The sequence below is a fragment of the Conger conger genome, chromosome 13, assembly GCF_963514075.1.
Source record: "Conger conger chromosome 13, fConCon1.1, whole genome shotgun sequence".
Classification (NCBI taxonomy): Eukaryota; Metazoa; Chordata; class Actinopteri; order Anguilliformes; family Congridae; genus Conger; species Conger conger.
Window position 1 is genome coordinate 13,174,080 of NC_083772.1, and position 14,534 is coordinate 13,188,613.

General features: G+C 47.2%; 2 protein-coding genes across 3 annotated transcripts in view; one reads left to right on the forward strand and one right to left on the reverse strand.

The window, feature by feature from the left end:
* The window catches only part of npas1 (neuronal PAS domain protein 1), a 40,110-nt gene extending 38,019 nt beyond the window's left edge, over positions 1 to 2,091 (forward strand). For both annotated transcript variants that reach the window (XM_061217484.1, XM_061217483.1), the window contains exon 12: positions 1,088 to 2,091. In XM_061217484.1, coding sequence (XP_061073468.1) covers positions 1,088 to 2,091 — 1,004 coding nt within the window. The remainder of the gene's footprint in view (positions 1 to 1,087) is intronic.
* Positions 2,092 to 10,929: 8,838 nt separating this feature from the next.
* tmem160 (transmembrane protein 160) lies at positions 10,930 to 14,534 on the reverse strand. Its single transcript, XM_061216337.1, has 4 exons — positions 14,290 to 14,534; positions 13,082 to 13,106; positions 11,841 to 11,933; positions 10,930 to 11,174 (listed from the first exon to the last, which is right to left on the reverse strand). Exons 1-4 carry the CDS (start codon positions 14,503 to 14,505, stop codon positions 10,930 to 10,932), a joined length of 579 nt encoding a protein of 192 aa, XP_061072321.1. The 5' UTR covers positions 14,506 to 14,534.

Below are 14,534 nucleotides of genomic sequence, written 5' to 3' on the forward strand. Positions count from 1 at the left end.
ACCGTCTGCTCTTTACGGGCCCCCCAGCCACTCCCCTGACTGGACTGACACATTATGCACCTCTAGTTCTAGACTAAATTCAATCTTCAATGATAATAATCTCCCTACAAAACTCAGTTTAGTCCATTAAGATTAATCTGTGTCTGAGAAACTGGCCCTATATTCACTGCAAATGTTGAAGGACACATAAAAAAAACACACACACAGACATAGCCACGTGACAACAGAGACGAAAACAGGACTTCCGTTGCATCATCTCTTTCTGATTTCCCTGCTTGTCACGTCCTGACATCCTCACTGTATCCAGTCTGTTATCAGTCTGGAAAACTACGCGTGAATTACAACAAGCACAGGTTTCTTATTTTTCATTATCTAATTTTTTAATATGACACCAAGGATGCCTAATATGGCATCACCTGCTTTATGTGCTCTTTGTTAGATCAGCATGACTGCAGCATCAAACTGATCTCAAAAGAGCTGCTCTCCTCTGACACCTAGTGGTGGCTAAATCTACAACCTGCAGGGTTATTAGTACCTTACATTTCTTATGGCTCCAACAAAAATGTATTTGCTGCATTGACCTTTACCTTTGCAAGCATTAAGTATGCAGTGTTTGTAGTCTTGATAATTCAGTGTCTACATCTCCAAGAGAACTACAATTCCCAGCTGTGGTCCTCTCATGGAAGACTACAACTGGACTACAATCTTGGCTTGGGCCTGGGCCATAGTCTGGTCTACTTAAATGTTCATGTCTCTAATCATCAGCTCCACTCTAAATAAAGTGTGCTGTGCAGAATATGCAAAATACACCTAATCATTTCCAATACATTTTCTGTTAAAACAATTGGGCCTGACTCCAACCAAGTTTTTTTTTTCTAATGGAGGTAAACATTAGACCCTGCTGTCTATAAATATCACAAAGGGTAAAAAATACTCACCAGACCAACATTCATGTTTAGGGCCACAAACACCACACCGCCAGCTCTGAATACCATATTATCAGTACTTTTGCTCCACTGTAGGCATAATAAGTGGCAATAATTGAAATGTCAGGATTATAATTTGATTTGTGTGGTTCCCATCTCAGGGGCCGCCGTCTCACGGCCGTCAAAATGCCTGAGTGGGAGGAGCGCGCCGGGGTCAAAGGCCAGGGAGCCCTTCCCCCACCCCTCGGAGGGCCAATCGGAGGAGAGCAGGAAGAGGACGTGGCGGTCCCGCTCGGAGGACGGGGCGCGGGAGGCGCGGAGGCTCCGGGAGGAGCTGCGGGAGGTGAGGGAGGAGAGCCAGTCCACCTCCTCCGACCTGGGGAGCGACAGCGAGGGGGAGCGGGGCGAGGGCGGGGGCGAGCGCGGCCCCCACAGGAAGCAGGTGAAGCGCGAGGAGGGGCTGGGGCGGCCGACGGGGGGAGAGCTCACGCTCGGGGCCGGCGGAAGGATCCAGAACGGCCGGGCGGTGATCCAGCACCTGAAGGGAGTGGCCCCTCCCGTGCCCAGCATTAAGACTGAGCAGGACTTTGGGACGTCCGTGTCGGGCCACCCGGGGCCGCGGTGGGGCCACGCACACTCGCACTCCCACCCCTCCCTGCGCGGGACCCCCAACGGCGAGAGCCCGCCCGACTCCACCCTCACCCCGCCGGGAGGCGAGGCCCCCAAGGGCCTGTTCTCCCCCGGCTCCCCTGGCCTGACCCCGCCCATGGGGGGCTCCCCGCTGGGACGGGACGAGAGGTGCCTCCCTGGGGCCCGTGGCCCGGACTTCGAGCTGCTGCAGAGGCTGGCTGCGGGCGGGGCCGGGCGGGTGCTCTTCCACCCCCTGGCCCTCGGCCCCCAGGGGCCCCAGAGCCTGTACGCCCCCAGCACCATTCGCTACGCCCCCGCCGAGCTGCCCCCCGCCCACGCCCACGCCCTGTCTGAGGGACTGGCCCCGGAGCACCCCAAGCCCCCACACCACCCCCCGGCCTTCTTCCCCCACCTGCAGAGGATCGCCGGCCTGCCCCCCTTCAGCGGATTCTCCCCCTCCGACACGCCCTTCCCCCCCGCCCTGCCCTTCTGCCTGAACGGACTGAGGGGGGCTGCTGGGACAGAGGAGGACTGAGAGAGAGAGGGAGAGAGAGACAGAAAGCGAGAGATGAGGAGACTGAGGTGGAAGTGGAACGGGAGATGGAGTGATGGAGGGGCTGAAGAGATAGGGAAGGTCAGAGAGAGATGGAGAAATAGAGGCAGAGTGGAAAAGGAAAGAGGGATAGAGGGAAGGGAGGAGGGAGAGCGAGGGAGGGAGTGAGGACAAGGACAGCGAGAAGCAGGAAGGGTTCTCAGCTACAGTCGTCTGCCATGCTAAGCATTGTGGGAAGGGCCACCCCGCGGGAGGATCATTCCCCGCCCTCGGGCCCGGCGGCCGCGCTCATCTCCCCGTCACCCCTGACATTTGAGAAAAGCCATAATGTACATACTGCGAATGTCACGAACACACCGGCAGCCCAACGGCCAGGGCCAGACTGAGAGAGGGGTCCTCCGGAGAGCAGAGGCTCCAGTGTGAACATAACAGGCCGAGGGGCTGGAGAGACTCCAGCGTGAACATAACAGACCGAGGGGCTGGAGAGACTCCAGCGTGAACATAACAGACCGAGGGGCTGGAGAGACTCCAGTGTGAACATAACAGACCGAGGGGCTGGAGAGACTCCAGTGTGAACATAACAGACCGAGGGGCTGGAGAGACTCCAGTGTGAACATAACAGGCCGAGGGGCTGGAGAGACACCGTGCTCGCACGGGGGAGCAGTGATGAAACTCTTTAAGCACATTAATCACACCTCTGTTCAGTTCTCCTCCTTCAGTGTTTTTATTGGTTGTCGGGCAGGTCACATGAGGGTGGGGCGGGGGAATCGGTGAATTTGAGCTCAGAGGGATTATTTCCTCGTAAAATCAGGCCTTGGGCTCTTTCCCATCACTTATTTTTCACCTCCTTTTTCCTGTCTTTGCTCCTTTTCTAAGGTAAAACAAAGCGAGTAAAGTAGGCGAATATGAGTCAATCTAGAAAACGTGAATCAGGCAAATGGAATTTCCCTGCTCCTTCAAATGTCAGTTCGCCAGTTACAGACATGGCAGGTCGCTTTGGATAAGAGCGTCCGCCAAATTCCAATAATGTCATGTAATATAATAATGTGGCAGATGGAGAGAGGTGGACCCACAGGTTGATCATTTATACGTCACACATTCCGAAAAAATACTTCTGTTTCCTTGCTAATGAAAGGTTTGTGGGCCTCCTAACTTCTATGTCTAGCTCCTAGAAGGAACACTCACGGGGTTGGAATTTCCTTAAAAATGGCGGACCTCAATCGACTTCCGGGTGAGGCGAAGGAAAAGGAGATAGGAAGTGAAAAATAAGCGACTGGAAAGAGCGCCCTGTACTTCCTGTTTGCTGAGGCTCTCTTAGTCTGGGAAGCAGGGCTTGGGTGTGGGTGGGGGCCAGGCTCAATGAAGCCATCGCAGAGAGAAAAGAAGAAGAAAAAAAAAAAAACTGCTTCATTTTGTATTTGTACTTCAGAACTTACCTCCTGCACACTGATCTCATGAAGGACATATGTGTGAAGACGCTACGGGACAGGAGTTGTTATCATGAAAAGATACTTCAGCCATATTTCTCAAACTACCTTGCTGTCACCAGGGGGAAGTGGGTGGGGGTGTGATGAAACTGTTGGGTTTGTGGGGCGGAGGGGAGGGGGGAGGGGGGGTTACAAAAATGTCCTACAGGACCAAGCCAATTTGCAGCAAATTTTACCATAGGATTTTGCTGGCTTACAACAAGCTCCAAGAGTGAAGAGGCTGGTTGAGTGGGCAGTTTCTGTTTGAGAGGGGATTCCAGGGGTCTGCCTCTGCATAATGTGTCTGAGCACTTACTGTATATCCAGTGGCTTTCCTTGTACAGAATTGTGAAAAAATGCATAGCACTTGTAAATCCATGACCAACGTCTCACTTGTTCTTATATGTTGTAAGAAGGCCACAGACGGTAAAGCAGGCGTGGTCAATAAAAGCAGATTCAAAACAAACAAAAAAAAAACGACTTGCAAGAAGGTTTGCCTCGGCTAAACTGATGGGAAAAGCATTGTTAAATTTAGTACAGTTCTATTCCCATTTATCCGTTACACTTGTATTTGAAATATTACAAAAAAGAAAAAAGAAATTACTTTGTGTACTAGTGTTAACGGTTTATGTTAACACTATGAAGGCCACAGACAATACGATATTCTCCAGCGGTGCCGACATTCGTCTGTTCTGCTAATGTTAGTTTCACCAGTGAAGGAAATTATGCTATCGCTCACAATCTCTGTGGCACCACATACAATCAGAGCAAAAAATAGTTCTTATTATTATTTACCTTCAATATAATTAGCTAACATTCGGTAACGTTAATAATGTGCATACAGGCGTGGTAATCCAGAGAGCCAAATACTTTTGGTCAACATTATTTTTTTCATTTACGAATTTTCCGAGCTAGATTCCGAGCTAAAACCCAATGCCAAATGATGTGACTGTCCCGCTAGCCAATCACCATGATCTACGTTAGCTTACCTAAACTTGAGATTGAAATACTGTGCCTTTCAGCTTTACCTGCCACATTTCAAGTGACTCTGAGAAGCAAAATATAATGATAATTTCACTAACCGTTATTATTAACTTATTTTAGGTGTGTCTAAGAAGCAATGTAGGTCAGGTAACAAAATGTGACATGGTAGCATTTTTTAAAAATCCACGTTGGTCATATTTTGTTTCAGTCGGAAAATATTTTAAAGTAGGAAAAATAACACTGATACTTGCTACTTGAAATAAAAATGTAACAATTGATAATGCAAAGGATAATACAAGTATGATTGAACTGGAATAACTTACAATATGTTATCGATGATTTGGGTCTATTGAACAGGTGGAAGGCCATGGTCCATTAAGAGTGCTGGGTTTATGATGTTTGTGTCTTGGCGTGTGAATTATGTATCGCTTTTGTCCGACAGCCTACGTTTCACTCTTTGTAAATAACCTTTCTTCCTGCCAGGTTGCTGAAATTTTAAACGACCGAGGCAGTAGCTATTCTTTATCCAAAACACAAGCGCTACTCCAATTTGAACCAATACCCCTGCCTGTGGGGCCTGGTGCTACGGCTACTTTATCCAGTGTGAATCCTTATGCGACCCTTATGACACGTCGGTCTCTGAAACCCTTTAGTCCCATTAAGAATATAGAAGATTCCGGCGACATTGAAGTACGTAGGGCTAGTCCGTTCTGAAGCCAAACTCCGAGAAAGACTGAGAAACGGCGGATCAGTTCGCGATTGCAGCTTGCTATCGGCGGCTTTCGAGGTGAAGGGAGCCGGTGACATTGAAGTCAGGTTAAATCCTACTTTACATTCCGCTGGCAGGGCTGAGTTCATTAGTGTGGGAATCGGTCCTCCTGTCAACTGTGCGATCGCATACTAAACACGAGCCGGCGAGCAGTTGTTGGGGAAAAGATGTTTTCTGGCGGGCGCGCGTGTTGTGCGCGCAGGCACGGAAGAGGGTCCAATAGCCCTCTAGCTGTAGGTTCGCGTTATTTTTTTCTTGTAAATTAATTTTTGTTTTGTTGCTACCCAAGATAACTCTAGAGGTTCCACTCATAAGGCTCTGCCGTGTCTGCCCTTTTGATGGGGAAAAGTAATGTATCTGAATAGAAATGAGTAGATGGAGTCACCACACAAGTTCAATTATTAGTATTTTCTTTAATTTCAGGACACAACATGACACAACACACACACACGACACAACCTTTGATGTGTTCTTCCTTGAGTGGTATATTAATGAGGTGCCCTATTAACGGGTCTCGTAATTCATAGCGGCCTTGAAGTCTGTATGGCGGAATCCAGAAGCCATGGTGAAAACAACCAGGGGCGTTCAGCCCTGAGCGCATCAGCCGCGCTCTGCCCGTCCGTGGCCTGCGGGGCCGGCATCGCGCTGGGCGTCACGTATGGAGCTGCTTGACACCCCGGCGCCGTGCGTCCCTGTGCGTGAGGCGCATGCACGGCCACGCCCGGGCGGCGGCGTGAGTCAGTGGGGAGAGCGGGCGGCTGGTCTGCCCTTTAGACAGACGGGCCCCGCAGACGCCCTGCATGCAAAGTGGAGCTGCGCAGTCAGACGCAGCCTGAGTGAGAGGAGGCCAGAGACCCGCACTGCACCCGCACACGCCCGGAATGACAAAACTCAATGCGTCAAAAAAAAAAAAAAAAAACCGCCAGGGAGGTGAGACAGACGAGGAGGCGTGGGGGGGGGCTCCGGGGTCCTGAGACGGTGGGGTCTGGCGGGGCCTACAAATGACCCTCTTTTCCAGCGCCAGGGGCTATGCGGCAGGCAGACCCAATGCCGAAACCCCACCGCTATCCCCACCACCCCCCGAAACCTGGACCCCTCACCCCTGCCCCAGCCACAGGGCCCACCATCATCGACCGCAAGCCCTCAGCGTTAAAAACACAGCCGCCGGAACGTTCCGGAATGTTAACGAGCAACTGGGTTTTGTCAGAGCCCTTCACCTGGTGGCGTGGCCAGCGCTGTCGCTGTTCAAGGGTGGCACGGCTTAATGGGGGGGGGGGGGGTGCAAACTGGGACTGCAATCCAACAGCAGAGCCTAGACCACAGGTCATTCACCTTTTCCCTCCAGCTGAACCAGCTATGCAGTGTGTGTGTGTGTGTGTGTGTGTGTGTGTGTGTGTGTGTGTGTGTGTGTGTGCATACACACATATATCCGTGTGAGATCCACTTTGTGCTTGGCCAATCTCTGCCTCCCACATGGCAACATTCTGCAGAGCGAGAGAACATAGTCTAGAAGTGCTCCTATTGCTTTTACACACAAATCAAGACAAGACAAAATAAAACACACGTTTATTATTTTCCTCATATTTGGCTTTATACGTACAGGATTTATGTACATAAGGTAATTACACACTTTATCCGTGTACACTAAATACCACTGACAAGCATGCAGAAATCGACAATTTCTCTTGAATAAAATGAGACAGAAAAGAACATAATCCTTTTACATGTAACATGGCACACAACCCCAATGCACGCATTCAACACAATTATCAAAATAAAAGTCCTGAAATTGTGTCCTGTGTCCTCAGGCAGCCCTATACAGGAAGTAAACCGCACAAAATGTGTTTTCATCTGTTCTCACCAATCAATAGCATTCATCCTGGGTGCTTATTTTTCACCCAAAACCTGACTGCTTGCCTGAAGATTTATCCCTGTCAAATTGGTTGCAATTTTGCTGTTGTATTGACCGCTCTTCATTGACTTAATCTTGCTTTTAATCTGGCAAACTTTAACGGCTGCTTCAACCATTCATGTGTCATTCAACAATGAATGTACTTATGAATGAAAATAATAACATTCAATCTAATGGTTTCTCTGTCATTCAAACACACCACTCAGCGTTGAATGGATTATACATTGATTTCGCCAACAAAAGAAGCTCATTATGCACGATCATGTCTTGAACTTGAGTGCATCTCTTCATAACTGCTATGGCTCTCCCTATTCCTTGGTAAATCCCAGCTACTGAGCCCTTATTAAATTAAATATTAATGATTCCATAAACAAGTGGCATGCTAGGATATTCAAACTCGTCTGTTCTTATAGGTTTTCAACAACACGTTCTAATCAAAGCTGCATTCAACCACCGCCTACAGCGGAGAAAAAAAAAAGCATTAAGTACAAAGAAACAACATAAAATATTGACAAAAAAAGGCATTTATTATTGCTGTCACTCCTCTATGGTTGGTTATTCAGAATATGACATCAGTTTCTAAGACACCTTCCTACTCTCGTGCTACTATACACTCACTCGCACTTAGTCGTATTTGACCATCGATCACAGCGGGTTGTGAAAAAATCGTAGTCATCAGATTGTAGAATAAACTCGTGCAAAGTGTTGCACACACATTACTGACAAAAAACTGAGAAACAAATACACCAAAAAACTATACACAGAATCAAAATAATTCACTCTGTACACTGAATTTTTGCACAAATGAAAAAATGTCACATTTTATCGTGCCTGCTAATGACTGCTTAAACTAAAGACTCAACTAGACTGTGTAGTAGTAAATATAACCAAAACAACACACCGCGAATGTGTGCGGTGTTGAGCAGAGTAGTTGAGATCAGCACGTTTGATTTGCTTCAACACAGCGCCATCTGGTGTAATTTCTGATAATAGCCAAGGATGCATACTGTCCGTGGATCCAAGAATAAACGAAATAAACATTTGCTCTTAACATTTATTTTGTGATTTACTGATTCATGGTTTCAGGGGATTTAGAATTTATCATGTGGACCAGCCCCAACTGATGCAAGTCATTCTACACCAAAATTATTTATTTCTCTAGCTCAAGGCTAAAGGTTTGTTGCCTCGTTTGACCATTGCATGTCTCTCTCCAGTTGGCGGTTTATGGGTAAAAAAGCATCACAGCCTGACGGTGACGGGCTTCTTGCACATCACCACTTCTATCAGCACAGCCTTTGACTGGGTCTGACTGGGTCTAACTGCGCCCCATTTATAATCACGTCCAACACAGCGCACAAACCGCAATTTTGTATATCTGATGACGTTTGATTCTTAGTGCTGCTTATTCATGTCAATGCATTCAGACTGAACACAGCAGCATCTGCCTAGACAACCAGCAGGGTCTTTAGACCACTGCTGGCTTATTATGGGATGGTATTCATCAATAAAATGTTGGTAAGAGGTAAATTTCCATTCAGAAGGGACACAGGCTGGATCTGGCCCACTACCAATACCAATACCATTCATATTGGATTTGGACAATTCTGACCCACATTGGATTCCAGTCAACAAATGCAACATAGTATTGTTTCTTTCCCCCCAGGATATTGGATATATGCTGCATAAAAAATCATGTGAAAACGGGGCCTAATTTTATATTTAGTACAGTGATGCAGATTCCTAGAATACAAGAGAATAGAAATGGAAAAAAAAAACGGATGTAGGAAAATAAAATGAGGCTGTGTTTGTTTACACTGCTAAAAAACAAACTATAAATCCTAACCAGCGATGTGCACTCTGAACTGCAGGGATGTTTGGGAGCTTTGTGTCTCTGCGCATGGCTAATGAACTCTCCGGGCCTTGTGTTTGTGTGGAAAGGAAGCGAGCTGACACGTGACCCTACAGGAACGGGGTTCAGCACACAGGGCTTCTGTTGGGCGGCGCTGGAACGAGGCCAGCCTCCCGCGCTCAGCCGTGCCAAAGCCAGGCTGCAGGAGCTCGCTCCCGCCAAGCGCCGCGGCAGCACGCAAGAACGAGGTTCGCGATCGCAATGCGCACGTTTCTCTTTAAGAGCTCCGAACTTTTAAAATTATGCTACGGGGAAAAAAAGAACGATCGAACACAAAAACAATGTTGTAAATTAAATGTCACTGGAAATGGCGAGAAATCTCACATATGCGTATAGTACTATGGTTAGGATATAGAGCCCATTGTACAAGCATAAATATAGCATGTCAAAGAAAGGAGAGGTGTTATATGGGTCCAGGCAATTAACTATATGCCAACAGCCTAGCAGGGAAACAATCTCCAAACTTAGTATCAAGCCAGTTCAAAGTTACTATCCAAAACCCTCCGGGAAGTGCCATTTTGCAGTTTTAAACCCAAGAAACTCATGCTTTTTTTTTTTTGGTCTGGTTGTAAAATATTGCATCAGACAGTACAAAATCAACTTGTATGTCAAGAGGACAGGCTGAATGGCTCATGTACAACCTAACTGGTGGCACATGTGCGCTGTCTGCTTCCCACCTGACACTGGAAGTGCTGCTGATTGGTCAGTGTGACTGCAAACACAGAATCATGTGACTTAGTGCGGCAGCCCAAACTTGACTTGTGTCCGATGGCTGTTAATAGTCTGCCCCTGAGCACTGACCCCAGTTCAGCATCTGCTTCACACGAGACTTAGGGTCAGGAAAGGGGCGAGTAACCTGACCCTGGATCAGTTGCTGGGAGAATAAATTCCAGTGAGTTTTTAAACTGCCACAGAGACCTTCCAGAGGTCAGAGGCAAATCAGTACTGACCGCACACCACTTCCTCTGTTTCTCTCTCTCTCTCTCTCACACACACACACACACAGACACAGACACAGACACAGACACGGCCTTCTATTTCTGGTAGCGCTAGCACACTGCAAGGCAGCATCAGAATTCTGATGAAAATTAGCAAAGCTAATTTACATGTTGCAAAATTGCAAAGTTCCTCAATTATCACAGCGGATATAATGACATTTTAAATTCACAGACGCTGTTCACTGGAAGTCACGGAGTGGGCCTTCAGAATCAGGGCAGCAGCACAAATTCAGTCAGCTAGCAGCCAGTGTTTTTCAACTGCAGGCAAATAGAAGTAATAAGCTTAACAAAAAGCCCCAACCCTTTCCAGCTCTTTGGTCAGACACTGACTGAAACTGCCCTGTCTGGTAAACAGCCATGCTGATATATCATATTGTCTTCACATAATATGCATTTGTTTTTAACGTATTTAAATCACTAGCAACCGGAGAAATGTTTAGAGAAAATACAATACAGTAAACTTAAAACAAGTGTAGCCACCGTCTTCATACCACTGTCCTGTACACTCGCATGCCACACACACACACACACACACACACACTTGCGCGCACACACACGCAAAAACACACACAGACGCGCACACGACCGCATGCACAACACGCAAGCACACCCCCGACACCCACAAAAGCACACAACCATCACAGAAAGTCATCTCGTAGAAGACTTAGCACCTCCCCAACATTAAGGACCATCGTTCCTCTCCCCACACTTAAGCGCCGATGGTCGTTCCGATGGTCGGGTGCCCCCCCGCGCCCCCCGCTCCCAGACCCCCCCCCCCCCCTTCACTTGTCCTGGCCTTTCCCGCCCTCGCCGTCGTCCTCCTCGTCCTCGTGGATGATCTCCACCTCCAGCCGGCCGATGTACAGCGATACCGCGCACAGCCAGAAGAGGGCGACGCTGCTGACCACCAGGCTGTGGAGCAGAGCCGCCGGCACGGACAGCAGCATGGTGCGCCGCAGGGCGAACAGGCTGCTCACGTACGACGCCCCGCCGAACGACACGCACACGCCGCCCAGGATGAAGAACGCTGCGGGAGGAAGAGCGGCGCACGATCACGCATGATTCAGTGTTTAGCTGACGCAATTTATCCAAGGGGACTTGTTGTTGATTAGACTAAGCAGGGATGCAAACTGGGCCCCTGGAGCAATGTGGGGGTAAGGGCTTTGCTCGAGTGCGCAAATGCGGTCCTAAGTACAAATGCGGGCACGGGCACAGGTACACATGCGGGTAAAGCACCAGTTTCAGACACAGATTAAGCCCGGTTAATAATTAACCTAAATTTTTAATGGAGACTCCCTACAAAACTCTATTTGGTCCAGGACTAAGCTTAATCTGTGTGAGTGTCCATACGTAAATAGCCTGGTACTGAAGAAGTGAGTGATGGAAAGGGAGGGAGGGAGGGAGGGAGGGCAGGAGATATTGAGGAGGTTGTGGTGGAGGTGAGAGAGCAGCAGTGATGGAAAGCAAGGCTACATGATCCCTGACCGTAGCTGTGGGCTACAGAGAACATCTGACCATTTCACAGAATTTATAACAGACTCAATCTATACAAGCAGTACATGCAAGTTCCCTTATTGCCACACAACAGAGCTGGGGCCATTTGTTTCGCTACATCATAGTCGCTGAATTTACAGCAAAAATAAGGCATAAAATACCGCAATATACATACTACATATAAGATAGAACTTCTTACCATAAGCAGCTTCCCTGCCCACATCACTCTGTACAAATGCGATGACCCCTATCCCTGTGGCTAGCAGGCCATTACGGAACCAGGAGAGGAATCCTGAAAAAAAGTGAACGGGGGGGACACAATTAGAGGTTGCACCATGTTAACGGAGAAGACATCACAGGACGAGGAAATAAAGTGGCAGCTAGAGAAGGCCACTCCCTCTAACCATGGAACAAAAATCCAACTTCATTTGAGGGGTGGCTGAACTGTACCGCCAAACATATTGGGTACAGCTTACCATTGCTTTACAGTACAGGTGTAAGTCACTGAAGTAGGAACATTCTAGGCCAGGGATCTCAGACTCCATTCCTGGATGGCCAGAGTCACTGTCGATTTTTTAGATTTCCTTTAATCAGCAGCCAATTCAATTCAATTTGAAAAAAAGAAGCTTTACAGAGGAACAGAAGGGCAGAACAAAAGGGGGCATACCTGCCCTAAGTCCACAATTTAGACATTGGAAACAAGATGTGCACTCTCTTTAACCAATCAATGACTGAAATGAAGCACTTGAGTGCAGGAACACGTGAAAAACCCAGCAGACACAGCGGCCCTCCAGGATTTCAGTTTGAGATTCCTGTCCTAGGCAATCTGCTCTAGGCGGCATAACACACAGGGCCTCCACAGTGTGCATACAAAATCAAAACATTCTGTACTATATACACTCAGTGAGCACTTTATTAGGCATTTATTGGACTTATGTTTTTGACTTATTGGTCTTCTGCTGCTGTAGCCTATCCACTTACAGGTTTGACATGTTGTGTGTTCAGAGATTACAGGGAACATGGCACTGCCCCGCAAGTGTCTTCTGTATACCACGGTTGTAATGCATGGTTATTTGTGTTACTGTCACCTTCCTTCGCACCATTCTCTGCCACCTCTAGAGACTGTGCATGGAAATAACAGGAGATCAGCAGTTTCTGAGATACTCAAGTTTGCCACTAACGATCATTCCACGGTCAAAGTCACTTAGATCACATTACTTCCCCATTCTGACATTTGGTCTGAACAACAGCTGAACCTCTTGACCACGTCAGCATGCTTTTATGCACTTAGTTTCTGCCACATGATTAGCTGATCAAATATTTTCATCAACAGGCTGGTGTACAATCTACCTAATAAATTGCTCACTGGTGTAATTCATTTACACCAGACTATATCAGTAGACCAAAACATCGACTGTCACGTGGACGTTTAATACTCACCTGTCTCATGGGACTTTCTCAACATCTGTAAAATAATTATGAAAGAATTGTCAGCCAAAACCTTTGACATTTTTTATGCGCAAACAAGTCTGCGAGAATTTAATTATATTAGTTATTGACGTTACAGCAGTTTATTACCACTCATGTTTTGTCATTAAAGTAAATGGTGTAAGTCAACTCAGGGGGCTGATTTTTCATTTTATTTTATTATTTTTTTAGTGATGCAATGGCATTTTAGCGCATCTAGCGCAACACGCTTTCTCTGCTTACTAGACGAGAAAATAGTTTTTGTGGTGAACTAAGTTACGTTGGTGAAAAGCATGTTTAACGTTACTTCTACAACAGTGGTTATGACAGAGGAGTAAGCTGGCAAAGTCGTTCACGCTCCAGAGGTCGCATGAATGCGAGATTGTACATTTTCAAGCAGAAACAATAATTGGGGATTTAAAAAATTGATTGAAATGGGCAGCCTGTAGCATAGTGGTTAAGGTAAATGACTGGGAGACACAAGGTCGGTGGTTCTAATCCCAGTGTAGCCACAATAACATCCGCACAGCTGTTGGGCCCTTGAGCAAGGCCCTTAACCCTGCATTGCTCCAGGGGAGGATTGTCTCCTGCTTTGTCTAATCAACTGTACGTCGCTCTGGATAAGAGCGTCTGCCAAATGCCAATAATGTAATGTAATGTAATGTAAAAATGGCTTTATCAAAACTTAATCTAAATGCAAAGCACAGAGAATAGATTCGGACGTATCCATCCATCTTAAACAGCAGTAATCATGTTAGACGGCGAGCTTTTTAGACTGTCACACATATAGCTATCTTACAGCACCGCACTAAGGTAACATTATCACTTGCTAACTAGGCTAAGGTGCATGATTTTTGCAGCTTGATAACGTAACCACTTAACTATATTGTTCATCATCCGTGGATGTTTTCAAACATCGAGCACTGCAGCATACTACCAACACACTTACAGAAACACTTTTGTATTTTTTTTTATTTTATTTTTTTTAATTTACAAAAAAAGGTTAACCGTATTTCAATGGCTGCAGTCAGACTTGCAGCTGTAGACAGATTTACGACAACAAACGTAGGCTGCTACTCACGGAGGAGGCAGCAAATACAGCCTTTATTACGGGAAACATGGCACTGCCAGAAAAGTTACTTTTCTCTTTTACATTTTTTATAATAATTCTAGCTATTTACCAGTGCATCCGCCTTATCGAGTTCTGTCAAATGAGATTGCTCCAGTATCCGCGTTTTGCCCCATGAACCTTTCTCCGCGATCCGCGAGCGAGGAGTCGGCGTGAATCTCCGCACCGGGGCTCCGGGGTGGAGCGGTCCAGTCCGCCTCAGGTACCGACCGAACTGGGACGCGATGCGAGGCAGTTGCCTGCATGCAAACCAACTCACAGCCGCCATAGCAAGTCGAAACCAAAACAGAACCTTTC